The 13,220-nt window shown below is 41.2% G+C and overlaps 1 protein-coding gene across 1 annotated transcript in view; it reads right to left on the bottom strand.

The window, feature by feature from the left end:
• PCSK5 (proprotein convertase subtilisin/kexin type 5) overlaps window positions 1-13,220 on the bottom strand; it is a 259,883-nt gene that overhangs the window by 209,952 nt on the left and 36,711 nt on the right. Inside the window, exon 3 of the mRNA XM_067315277.1 lies at window positions 217-330. Within this exon, the coding sequence (XP_067171378.1) occupies window positions 217-330 (114 nt within the window). The remainder of the gene's footprint in view (window positions 1-216; window positions 331-13,220) is intronic.

Genomic DNA, 13,220 nt, shown 5'->3' with positions numbered 1-13,220 from the left:
CATGAATGAATGCATTAATAAGTGTATCCTATTTCAAGGCCCACTGGGAGTTCTTTATAATACTTGTAAGGAGTTTACAAATCTTCATTAGTTACATAAAACAGTAAAGAAAGTTTGCTTTTTCTGAACATACTATTTTGCCACTTTTCAAAATATCACAGCAGACAAACTTAAACACTAGCATGAAACAGAACCAGTAACCCTTTACTTACTTACCATGTACCACATGCTTGGCCACTTGGGATCATTGAAATAAGTGGATTGGGTACCACCAGGTTTATAATCCCTCTTTATCCTTCTTTTAACCACCTGCTGTTGTATCCACTCCACCTGCCAACAAGGAAAACATTTGGTAAGTGTTAGGGTTCCATGGAGATTATCAAGAAATGTGTGAAATCTTGGGAAGTTTCCCATTACCAGAGTCCAAGACATATTTCATGTTAAAGAGTTCATTTTGGCAGTGGGAATGCACAGCTCACCTTGGCATATTTTTCACTAGGGAATATGTCCAATTTAGTTAGTGCTACAAGTCTCCATGGGCAACTATTAAACCCCTGCTAGAAGGATTTCATTGGCTATCATCTTTTGAACAATGCCATTATTTTATTACTTTTCATTATCAGACTCGCTCCTCTTTAAAATTTATAAAACTATTTATTTCTACAAAGCTTAACAACATATCACAATGAGAAATAAATGAAGTTTCTGACAGTTTTCTTTCTTTTATTTAAGTTTGTTCTTGAAAACAAAATATTCAGTAACATACTCAATGTTTTACTTAACCAGTATCTAAGTGGCCTGACCACCTGGAGTGGAGAAACAAAATTAAACTGTATTTTATAGCACTGTGACTTGTTGTCAAGATTGACTCATCCAGGCTTTTGGGGACTTCATTTTATCCTACAGTGCTTCCCCGAAAGAAACAGCTAGATACTGAGCAACAGGTTAAATTACAACAACAACAAAAAAAGAGCTTGAAACAGAAAAACAAAGATCAGGGTTAAAAATCTAGTTCTGAAAGCCAGTTTCTTGTCTGTCAGGTACCTCTTCAAAGATTCAGGACACATCCAGAAAGGGCAACACCAAAAGTGACCTTACAGCACATCATTTCTGTCTAAATGGGAGCTAGTTTCTATAAATGTAAATAATATAAACTATCCACAGACAAAGCAAGGTTATACTGATATGCATCTATCTTCCTGACAGCTCATATTTCTGCTGAATTTTTTCAGAGGATATAACAGTAAAAATTCAGTTCACATCTTCCCAAGCAAGACAGCCATTTCCTACTGGTAACCAATTCTGCACCTTAGATTTGTGCTGTTTATGAATATCTGTGCATGCACACACACATAAATATATATAAAAGAAATTTATTTTCAGCTCACGTATTTCTCTTTGGGAGATGGTATTAATATTTGTCAGGGATGGTATTAATATTTTTCCTTAGCAGGCTAATGTCTCCACTATGCATCCTCAGCTTCAAATTGTGGGATCCCTACACAGACAAAACACCATTGACATTAACAGAAATTTTGCTTGAGGTCCATACTACTTTGGCTTCTGTCCTCTCCTTCCAGGTGAAAACACAGAAAGGCATCCCTGAATTCTGCTTGGGAGCATTCCTAGGATATTGCTTCTACTGGTTGGCAAAGCTTCATGATTTTCTTTATAAGGAAGAACTGAATTTTTCCCCTTGCCAAGAATTACCTTCAGGGTCAACAGTATACTTCTGTATGCTTCCACAGGAGAAATTATGCAGTTGAAGAATATGGACTATCTGTCTGCTAGTGGTCACACAGAAACCATTTCTCTGTTAAATCTTCTGGTAAATGCCTTTCCACTTTTGAGAGAACTGAGAAATTGGATAAGGTGCCTTTCTCTCCTGGTTACTCAGCTCCTCTTTCAGCTTGGGCTGACATTCATCTTGGTGGACTTCCTCTCAAGAAGCCTAGAACTGACTGCTACCTTCAGATCTTACATGACCCAGAGGTCCCTTCAGCAGAAACAGGCAGGTCATCAGTCTTTGGTGCCATTTGTGGTAGCAAAGTCTGGAGGCCTGCAAGATGTATAGTGTATCTGACCAGAGGCCAAAAGAGGGAGAGCCAAAGACTTTGGCAAGCACTAAGTCTTAAGATTGAAGAGACTGATTTAAAGTGGGTTCAAGATCCCTTTTAACTGGAGATCCCCTCCATCAAAAAAGGCTGACACCTGACAGATTTATAATGAACCCTACTTCCTTGTCACCTGCTCCTAACACATGCTTTCTCTTCCAGATCCCCACAGCAAAGCTATCTTTTTTTATCCTAAGTTTCTTTCTTCACAGGCAGCTCAGCTCTCCCAACACATCAGAAGCCAGCTGAGGGGCATCCCACATACCATTTCACCTCTGACTCAGTAGCTGACTCTGTTTTGTTATTAGCATGATCCACCTTCCAAACCTTACTATCAGATTTGGCTAACATTACTAGAAACATTTTCAGCTGAATGAGGGGTCTAAAGCTTCTGTGCTGTCAGAGTGCCATCACCTTGACTCATCCCTTAGCTGTAGAAATGAATCACAAGAGCATGTTACCATGTCCTTAAAAGTTATGCTGAAAGTGGTTTAAGTCAACAAATTTCAACCCTTCATATGCTATGAGTGCATACAGAGCATGCCATGCCAGGCAGGGCAACTCATTACAAAACTCACTCATATTTGAGTCTGCAGGAAGGAGTTATAAATGCCCATCCCCAACACAATTTCAGGATCTGATACTGGTGTAAAGATGTCCCCAAAGAAAAAAGAATTAGATAAACTCAGCAGAAGAAGTTTAAATTTTCACCCTCTCTACCACTGCTAACTCCAACTTAAATGCAGGAAAATTAATGGAAGAAGGTAGGCAACAATACTGCTATTGCTTAGAGGAGTTGCAAGTCAAGATCCCATGGCATTTAAATTGGCATTATGAAGTCCTCTGCATCAGGATTGCTGCAAGCACTATCATTAGCAACTGTTAGAGGTTTCTGAAAACTTATTTCTTTTGTAAATGTAGCCAGAGGAGTGTAAATGGTCCAGGAGACTGCGTAACACAGACAAGTTTAAGCAGAACTTGGATAACCTAATAGCATTTCTCTATGGAGGAATGAGAAGGGGTTTTCCTGACAAGAAAAACGGCAAACTCTTTACTATTCACTGTGAAAATATGTATTTATTTACTGCCTATTCAGCTGTAAATATCTGCTGACTATTAAAAAAACTGAAAGTAAAGGCAACATAGCACTTGCGGAGACTGATATATCCATACATTGATGTCTCAGAAAAATTCCTTTGTTCCCTTTGTTTCAGATTATGCTATGGAGAGCACTTATCAGACAGTTCTTTAGTCCAAGCAATCATAAACACCGTCTCATTGTACCATCCCAGTTCATTGGAACAATAACTTGACACGTAAAGAATTTGTTTATACGTATATATGTAGGCTGAGTTAATCTGCAAGTCAGTGTTATCTTAGGTGGTTAGATTTTAGTGAAGTATGGATAGACATTCTTCAGTATCTTATTTACTGCCTTTAACAAAAAAGTTAAGTGACTGTGCTTCAGATAATGTGTCACAGGGCCTGCCCCTACTACATACTGGATTTTGTCCATAATTTCAGTTTCCTCAACTCCTAGCAGAGTTAGGGAAAATATATGAAAGAGTCATTTTACGAAGGGCTGTCCAGCTTGCATGATCAGACCCAAAGCCAGAAAAAGAAACATAACTCCTTTTCTTCCCACATGGCCAAATGACAATTTTATGTAAGCATAAAACTGTTATAAATAAAATAGCCATTTGATGTCCTATAAATACAGAGAGGGACAAACAGCATGTTTGTGTGAGCATGCATATGGGAGGATAGCGCAGGTAGCTCTGTAATGATGGAACCAGTGTAAAAGATTGGGCCATGCTGGGCACCTACAGCTACCCACAAATTTGGAAGGGGAAGTGAAAATGGCCATTCGGACTCTGTGCACTCCCATGAGAGAGACAGGGCAGGATGCAAGACAGAGTAACCCAAAACAACACAGTATATCTGAGCACAGCCATGATTATAGCCTTGTCTGTAGGATTATTCACAAACACCTTCTGCTGGGATCTTGATAATTGCTTTTACAATTGCACTGAGGATGTACTGAAATACACATCTGGAATATAATTAAAACCATCACAGGAAACCCGCTTTCTCAGCTGAGAAGTGAGTGCATAAAATTTAATTTACAGAAAACACCATTTCTATGAAAATAGAATAGCTCACCCTACTGAATTACAGGGTTTGGGCTTCTTCTCTAACAAGTGAACAGAAAAACCTGTTGGTAGTCCTCAGTCTAAACTAAATTGTGCGATCACTGGATTATATTAATGAAGACTAGGCCAAGACTCAGCAGTTATTTTAGTACACTGGCATATATTTCCTTTGAGTATTTTATGGGTATTTTATTCACATTTCTCTGTCAGATGCCTGGTGTATCTTGGATTTGTTTGATTCTGTATGAAAAGAGTTCATTTGTATAAAAATATTTGGTTTTAAAAAGTGTCCACACTTCCTAACCCATAGGCCTTGAAGGAAAATCTCTGGAGTAATTGATTATACAGATTCTCATTTCTTGCCAAAAGGAGACTCTATGCAAACAATGAAGTGCATTTTAACATTTCCATAAAGTCACACTTACTGAGGGGGAACAGTGCACATTTTCCCATTGACTTCAGCTTCGAAAGTTCCATTTCCTGAATGTCTAGAAATCAAAGCCAAGCCAGATTGGAGACCAAACTATTTTAAAAAATCATCATTTGCAGTCTCCTCACTTCAGCACTCACAGGGTTGTTCTGTACACAATGCAGCTCTTCTTCAGAGGCCTGCATGAAACCATGCTATGGAATAAAAGCTGCTCTGAACTATTTCAAGCACACCACTCTTTTATTCTCCTTAAGTGCTAAAATATATAATGAAATGTTATCTCTATGTGAAACAAAACTATTTTCTACTAGTTTCCCTCTCATTCATTCAACAGAATTCATGGAAAAGCAGCCCTATATAAGAATGTTGCGTTAGGACCTTTTCCAGTGCAATAAACCGTGAAAAGAAAAAAAACCCAACATGTTGGAAAAATGGGGAAAAAAATTAACATGATGAAAAAAAAATCCACCTATTTTATCAAAGCAATGCAATTTTTAACATATACACACACTGGATACTCTTGTGAAAGAGTTGTTATTTTGTTTTTAAAATATATGATGAGGAGGTCTGCTTGAGTAAATATTTTCAGTTTGATTAGAAATGTGTAGCTGCCTAGAACTATGTAAGCAAATCCAATATATGAAAATGTAATTATTAAATAGCAGAAGTTACAGACAAGCTAAAGGCATCGTTCTTTCCAGTATGAGGAGAGCACACATAAAAAGACCCTAACTCTGAAGTAGGGAATAAATGTCATATCCAGAATCTATTATTTTAACATCCCAGAATGAAACATGAAGGTGTGGATCTTCAGTGTGTGAAGAGAAGCTGCTGAATGTGCCACTCCCAGATAAAGTCACTGCTTTATCCCTTGTACTGCCATCACTCACCTCAATCTGTCCTATGTCTGTAAGAAGAAATCAGAAATTCCTGCTCAGATAACAAGAAAGCAGGTGTCACAGGAGCCCCATAAATTAAAGAGAAAAAGGGAGAGAAAATTCAGATGGGGGACGTGGAAAGTATCACCAAACAAGCAATGAATCTGTATGAAGTCAGGTTGGATGAGCAAAAGGGCAACACTCATCATGTGGCAAGCTGGGGCTGGACAGCATCGCTGCACTTTCACTTAGAGTTTGTCAGCAGAAGGAATTATTCTGGTATAGCAGCCTGCCTCCCTGTGAGACGTCCTCAGGCCGCACCTTGTGTACTTGACTCTTCCCTAGTTTGAACCATCTTCATGTTTATCTGTAAGTGAATTTGAACACATCAAGTTGAAGAAGGACAGGAGTGAAGTCGGGACACTCTGAGATAGCAAATGAGGAGAGCATGCATGGGGAAAAAAAGACCCTAACTCTGAAGTAGGGAATATATTTCCTACCCAGAATCTATTATTTCATTAGACCATAAGAGAAAAATCCTAGAACTGTTCCTACGGGACATGATAGTGAAAACCAGTCATTTATACATTCTAGTTGGCCTGTCATGTGATTTTCTGCAGCACAATCTCTATTTAAACATACCAGTTGACAACACTCTCTGTTTTCATTTCACTTTCCAATGAAAGAAAAAGAAGTCAAAATTTTCAAAATTAAAGAGCATCCAGAGGATATAACAATATCCAATGGCCATATTCTGGATATTGAACACTTGAGACCCAAACTGTTCCTCAGTCACATAGGAAGTGTGATTGAGACCAGTGACACCTCCTCCTGCCTATGTGCAGCATCACAAAAGTGAGACCCCCAAAGTGGGACTATTCTGCTTGTTTCTTTTCAGCCACAACTGAGCACCAGGCTATTTTCCTAACCTATCAGTATTCTCTGACTCTTAGTAGCAGCAGCCAGTTTGCACATAAAAATAGATGAAGACAGTTGGATAAAGTAGCTGTTGACATAGGTCAAGAGCATGGAAAATTATTGCAGATACCATTTTATAAACTGCAGGGGTCTAAAGTGGCATAAAAAAATCAATGAATCCAGTAGTGCTAAGTGATGCATTCTTGTTGATTGACAAAGTACTTCTTCAGCAAGGGTCAATGACAATCCACAATCAAAACACTTGTCATAATTATGCTACACATATTCTGAAAAAAAGCAAGATAAAAAAAGAAACAGATGTTAGGACAGGCTTGGAAGAGAAAGGAAAAGCAAAGGAGGAAAGGAAGAAGCAGAAAATATTTGAAATTACCACTTATGCCCAAACAAACACATCCTACACAACAGCAGGGCAAGCTACAGTAGCCTGACCTGTGGAACAAAACTGAAATTCAAAGTATATTTTTCTGTCTCACAGCCATAGAAAAGCCAGTCAGTCCTGATATTAATAAGAGGTTTCTATCTATTTTGCTACATACAAATAATCCATTATAGCACTACAGTCATACCTCCACATACATGAGGTGCATTCATCTAAAGATGTTCATTTTAATGTACATAAACCCTTTGCCTTTCCACTATACCCTTCCCATCCCAGCACTTCAGAGCCCTTTACAAATATCAATACACCTCAGTCTACAACTGTGTGTGGTCACAACAGTGTATTCCTGCTTTAGGAACAGGACTTTAGAGAAACATGTTGAGAAGAGAAAGAAGAAATTCATATCCCAGGTGGAGGTGGTGATGCAGTCCCTCCGCCCCAAGAGTTTATTAACAGACAGAACTTCTGTGGAAGACAGGCATCACACTGAAATTTTGGAGCAGCTCAACTTGCCTGCAACTGGCCAAGACTCATGTCCCACTGGAAAGGTAGGGAACAATGAAGTAGCAGCAGCAAAAAGACCCCACATCTTTCCTCCCTGGGGAAGTCTCTTATCAGGTTTCATATTCATTGGTGCAACTGCAGCAAATGCTGAGTGAACACGAGCACAGCCTCTGCCCAACCTCCTCTCTTAGATGCTGCACCACAGTGGACCACAGAGCAGTACGAAATTACAAGCTGAAAATCACACGGCAGCTTTGTGGCAGAGCTGAGAACAAGTTCCAGGGAGCCCGGACTCCTCTCTTGTGGCTTCCTGCAGCACCAGCCCCTGTTGTCTTAAACAAAGCACATTTCAAGTAGTATGGGATTCTTCCCTTTTTCAGACATGGAGTACCCTAGCCAGCTCAAATGCTACTGGTTCAGCTCCTAAGATAACTCAACCTTGGAAAAGTCAGGAAAGATCTTCACTGCAACTTAAAAGCAACTGTTGTGTTTAGACAAGCTACTTACTCTATCATTCGTGGTCACACTTCATACATGGTTTTAAAAGAAACTACAAATGATAGATTTACTTGGTTCAGTATCCAAAGCTAAGCTTACACCATTACATACAACAATAGTGTATCTCGACTTGGGACAGTATAATAGTCTTAAGAATTTCAATACAGCATGAGATGGTGGAGTTCAGGATCCTGTGAGGAGGAGGCAGGGCAATAAGTAGGATCGCAACCCTGGACTTGAGGAGAGCAAACTTTGGCCTCTTCAGGGACCTGCTTGGAGGAATCCCATGGGTCAGGGCCCTAGGAGGAAGGGGGGTTCAAGAGAGCTGGTTAATATTCAAACATCACTTCCTCCAGGCTCAAGAGCGGTGCATCCCTATGAGTAGGAAGTCAAGCAAAGGAGGTAGGAGACCTGCACGGATGAGCAAGGAGCTCCTGGCAAAACTCAACCAGAAGAAGGAAGTCTACAGAAAGTGGAAAGGGGGACAGGCCACTTGGGAGGAATATAGGAACGTTGTCAGAGTATGCAGGGATGCAATGAGGAAGGCTAAGGCCCGTTTGGAATTAAATCTGGCAAGGGATGTCAAGGACAACAAGAAGGGCTTCTTCAAAGACATCAGTAGCAAGAGGAAGACTAGGAAAATGTGGGCCCTTTGCTGAATGGGGTGGGTGCCCTGGTGACGAAGGATGCAGAGAAGGCAGAGTTACTGAATGCCTTCTTTGCTTCAGTCTTTACTGGTCAGGCCAGCCCTCAGGAACCCCAGACCCTGGAGACAAGAGAGAAAGTCTGGAGAAAGGAAGACTTTCCCTTGGTGGAGGAGGAGTGGGTTAGAGATCATTTAAGCAAACTTGACACCCACAAATCCATGGGCCCTGATGGGATGCACCCACGAGTGCGGAGGGAGCTGGCGGATGTCATTGCTAAGCCACTCTCCATCATCTTTGAAAGGTCATGGAGAACAGGAGAGGTGCCTGAAGACTGGAAGAAAGCCAGTGTCACCCCAGTCTTCAAAAAGGGCAAGAAGGAGCACCCAGGGAACTACAGGCCACTCAGCCTCACCTCCATCCCTGGAAAGGTGATGGAGCAGATCATCCTGGAAGCCATCTCCACGCATGTGGAGGAAAAGAAGGTGATCAGGAGTAGTCAGCATGGCTTCACCAAGGGGAAATCATGCCTAACCAATCTGATAGCCTTCTCTGATGGAATGACTGGCTGGGTAGATGAGGAGAGAGCTGTGGATGTTGTCTACCTTGACTTCAGCAAGGCTTTTGACACTGTCTCCCATAACATCCTCATAGACAAGCTCAGGAAGTGCGGGCTGGATGAGCAGACAGTGAGGTGGATTGAGAACTGGCTGAATGGCAGAGCTCAGAGGGTTGTGATCAGTGGTGCAGAGTCTAGTTGGAGGCCTGTAGCTAGCGGTGTCCCCCAGGGGTCAGTCCTGGGTCCAGTCTTGTTCAACGTCTTCATCAATGACCTGGATGAAGGCACAGAGTGCACCCTCAGCAAGTTTGCTGACGATACAAAACTCGGAGGAGTGGCCGATACCCCAGAGGGCTGTGCTGCCAGTCAGAGAGACCTGGACAGGCTGGAGAGGTGGGCGGAGAGGAACCTCATGAAGTTCAACAAAGGCAAGTGCAGGGTCCTGCACCTGGGGAGGAATAACCCCAGGCACCAGGACAGGTTGGGGGCTGACCTGCTGGAAAGCAGCTCTGCGGAGAAGGACCTGGGAGTGCTGGTGGACACCAAGTTAAGCATGAGGCAGCAATGTGCCCTTGTGGCCAAGAAGGCCAGTGGTATCCTGGGGTGCATCAGGAAGAGTGTTGCCAGCAGGTCAAGGGAGGTGATCCTGCCCCCCTGCTCAGCCCTGGTGAGGCCACATCTGGAGTACTGCGTCCAGTTCTGGGCTCCCCAGTACAAGAGGGATGTGGCACTACTGGAGCAAGTCCAGCGAAGGGCTACAAAGATGATTAGGGGACTGGAGCATCTCTCTTATGAGGAAAGGCTAAGAGAGCTGGGCCTGTTCAGCCTGCAGAAGAGAAGGCTGAGAGGAGATCTTATAAACGTGTACAAGTATCTGAAGGGAGGGTGTCGAGAGGATGGAGCCAGACTCTTTTCAGTGGTGCCCAGTGACAGGACGCGAGGCAACGGGCACAAACTGAAACACAGACAGTTCCATCTGAACATGAGGAAAGACTTCTTCACTGTGAGGGTGACAGAGCACTGGAACAGGTTGCCCAGAGAGGTTGTGGAGTCTCCTTCTCTGGAGATATTCAAAACCCACCTGGACACGATCCTGTGCAACGTGCTCTAGGTGACCCTGCTTGAGCAGGGGGGTTGAACTAGATGATCTCCAGAGGTCCCTTCCAACCTCAGCCATTCTGTGATTCTGTGATTAGTATTAATATCACTCTGAATGCAAACTGATATGTTGCAACTTCATCTAACTTATACTTAAAATTGCATCTTCTTAATAAACTGAAAACCTGATGCTGAATCCAGTGTCTACCAGGGAATGAACTTTTAAACCCTCTAACTTAATTAGCTTTAGAGTCTAACATCTGGCAGTTGAACTATCTTGGTAGCAACGATGATATTAAAAAAAAAACTGTAGAAATTTCTAATGAGATTTTTTCTTTCCTTGGGCTAGTTTAATAACTCCTGTCATAAATCATTTAAGTCCTTCAGACATCTGCACATGCTAATTTCAGATGGCCTTAAATAATGTACTAAACAAATTCTTAGTAAGACAAATCTCCTACTAGGCCAAATTTTGCCGTCAAAAATACCAGCATAATTCCAAGTGTGTAGATTCAGTTGAAGGTTTGCCATGGCATCTATTATCATAGATATCCACAGCAATTCAGCAGATGCACTAAGAATTATTGAGACAGTAGAAACATTCCATAATTAAGTGATATATAATATCCCACAGTGGTATACTGGTATTACCAAAGCAAATACAGAATGCTTCTCTTGAGTATTCTCTTTGCTGGCCAAAAAGCATTTGAAATAGCCCTCATATACTATTGTTGCTTTCTGCAAAAGAAGAAACTATCACCTATTGCTCAGTGTGTTTCCAGCTCTTTTGCTTAATGATGCTTTGCCATCATGGAAATAAATCCAGCGTGGAAAAATTCAGTCACAAAAGCATAAACCAAATATCAAATCAAGCAGTCTTCTGATATCAGAGTGCTTAAGTTACAAAAAAGTTGATCACATTTTGTTTTTTCCATCCTGTATCACTGCTGTTTAGTACATCCCTAATCTCAAGAACAGGACCAATTCTTTTTCAAACATACCCTGTTTACAGCCTATACCTAGAAGTATATATTTAGAATTCAGAATCAGGCCAAAGGTACTTATCTCAAGCTTCAGTTTTAGAGTTTTGAAACATAAAAATAATTGCATTTTGCTCTTTTTGGAAATATCAACGGCATATTTTACACCATCCCATTTCACTATTTATTTGGCACTACAGATGTATTTCTAGCACAATTTGATGAATACTCCTATTTCTTCCATGGCTAGCATGTTTGTCTCTGATCCATCACTTCAAATCAAGACCGGGGAATCGTTAGCAGTCTCCTCCCGCACAGGCTGTAGTGCAAAAAAGAGCAGGAGAAATGTCCTGGGTCCTTTAAGCCACTGATGACTTAATCTTTCTTCCTCAACCTGTGACCTGACTCTACCATACCTCTTCTTGCCCTGAACTGGACTGGAGTTTGGAGCTGGCAGTAAGTTTGCGGTTATTAAAACACTGGTTGCTGCAGCTCTTAAACATCATCATCACCTTCTAAAATACTCTGTAAGAGTTGTCTGTGAAAGACGTACGTATCCAGTCTCAGGGAGATCTGCAGTCCAATGCCCCAGACAAATGAGAAAGGATCGAAGTTTCCTTCCCTAATCCAGTAGGCTGAAGAAAAGCAAATGTTATCTTCCAATGGAAGTACTATTCCCACACCCCAAGAACCGCTGACAGTGCTTTCATTGAGGTGGTATGTCTCAATTTCTGCAAGTCAGACCACATAAAAGCTGGAGTGATGCTTGATTAACGAACATACTGGTTACTGCTCTTCTGTATTTTAAATCTGAAACAGTGGCAACATCTTGGCTTTTAAGCTCCCTGACAGGCCCAGTGCACGTTTTGATATTAGAAGTGTGCCAAAAACAATCATTTAGTTATGGGTCCACTTCTCTGCGCTCATAATTCACAGTATTCTTCCATATTACAAATTCAGAAGAGGAAAACAAAGAGCATTATTTCCATGGCTGTCATTTACGGGACAGACTTTCCAACTGAATATATCAAAGCTTTTCAACCTCCAATCAGATCACTTACATGAGGATACAGTTTGGTCAGAACAGCCTTGCCAAAATTTCTGTTATCTATGTTTATGTCACTCAATAGCAATCTTTATGAGCTATTTTTACTTTGTCTTCTGTTAGGATAAAAGGATTTTAAAATGGCCTACTAAAAATGTGGCTCTTTATATGATTACAGGCTACGAACACTCTCTGTACCAACAAAACCTTTTTTCCTCTGACCAGAACAGTCTTCAAGCATGCAAACATGCATCCTTTGAACTATACAAACATAAGCTTTGTTTGACATCATCTGGGATGCGCTACAAAAGTTGTCTGCTCTCACCAGGGCAGACATTTCAGGGGCTTCAGAAATCATAAGGCCTTTCATAGTCTTTCCTATTAGTACTTTTATCATATCTCTAATCATCTGTCCATTTCATTTACCTGCTGATAGGATGGACCAAAAGATGAAAGTAGACTCTGGTGGATTACACCAATGTATTATCATCAGACAACAGATTAAAAGCTCCTTAAAAGTACTGCTGCAGCTCTCACTGTCAGCTTCCCACATCCAAAGCAAAGGAACACATTGATACAGCAAGGATCCAGGGAAGAGGTGCGAGAGCAATGAACAAAGAGAGAAACAGATCCACAGCTGAGTGGTTCGAGGAGGTGCTCTTAGCTGAGGTACGGGAAGTTGATGGGTGTTCACGTCACAGTGTCCAAACACATATGCAGGTAACCAAACTGCCAGGGCAGTATTTTTCAACTCACACACAAAGTCAGAGCAAGGTCAAATGACTAGAAGTTGAAGCTAGAGGAACTCAGATAACACAAAAACATTTAACTCAGAGAACAACCTAAAAACCTGTGCAAACTCTCCATTGTTGGAAATGTCTTATTTAAAACTGGAAGATTTTTAAAACTTATGCTCTGCTTTAAATAGAAATGAATTCCAGAAAGCTGTAAGGCATACGGACAAAGATGGATTGACTGGATGACCACAATGTTTTCTTT

This window comes from Apteryx mantelli, chromosome Z (assembly GCF_036417845.1).
Source record: "Apteryx mantelli isolate bAptMan1 chromosome Z, bAptMan1.hap1, whole genome shotgun sequence".
In the NCBI taxonomy this organism is placed as follows: Eukaryota; Metazoa; Chordata; class Aves; order Apterygiformes; family Apterygidae; genus Apteryx; species Apteryx mantelli.
This window is presented reverse-complemented; position numbering and strand designations above follow the sequence as displayed.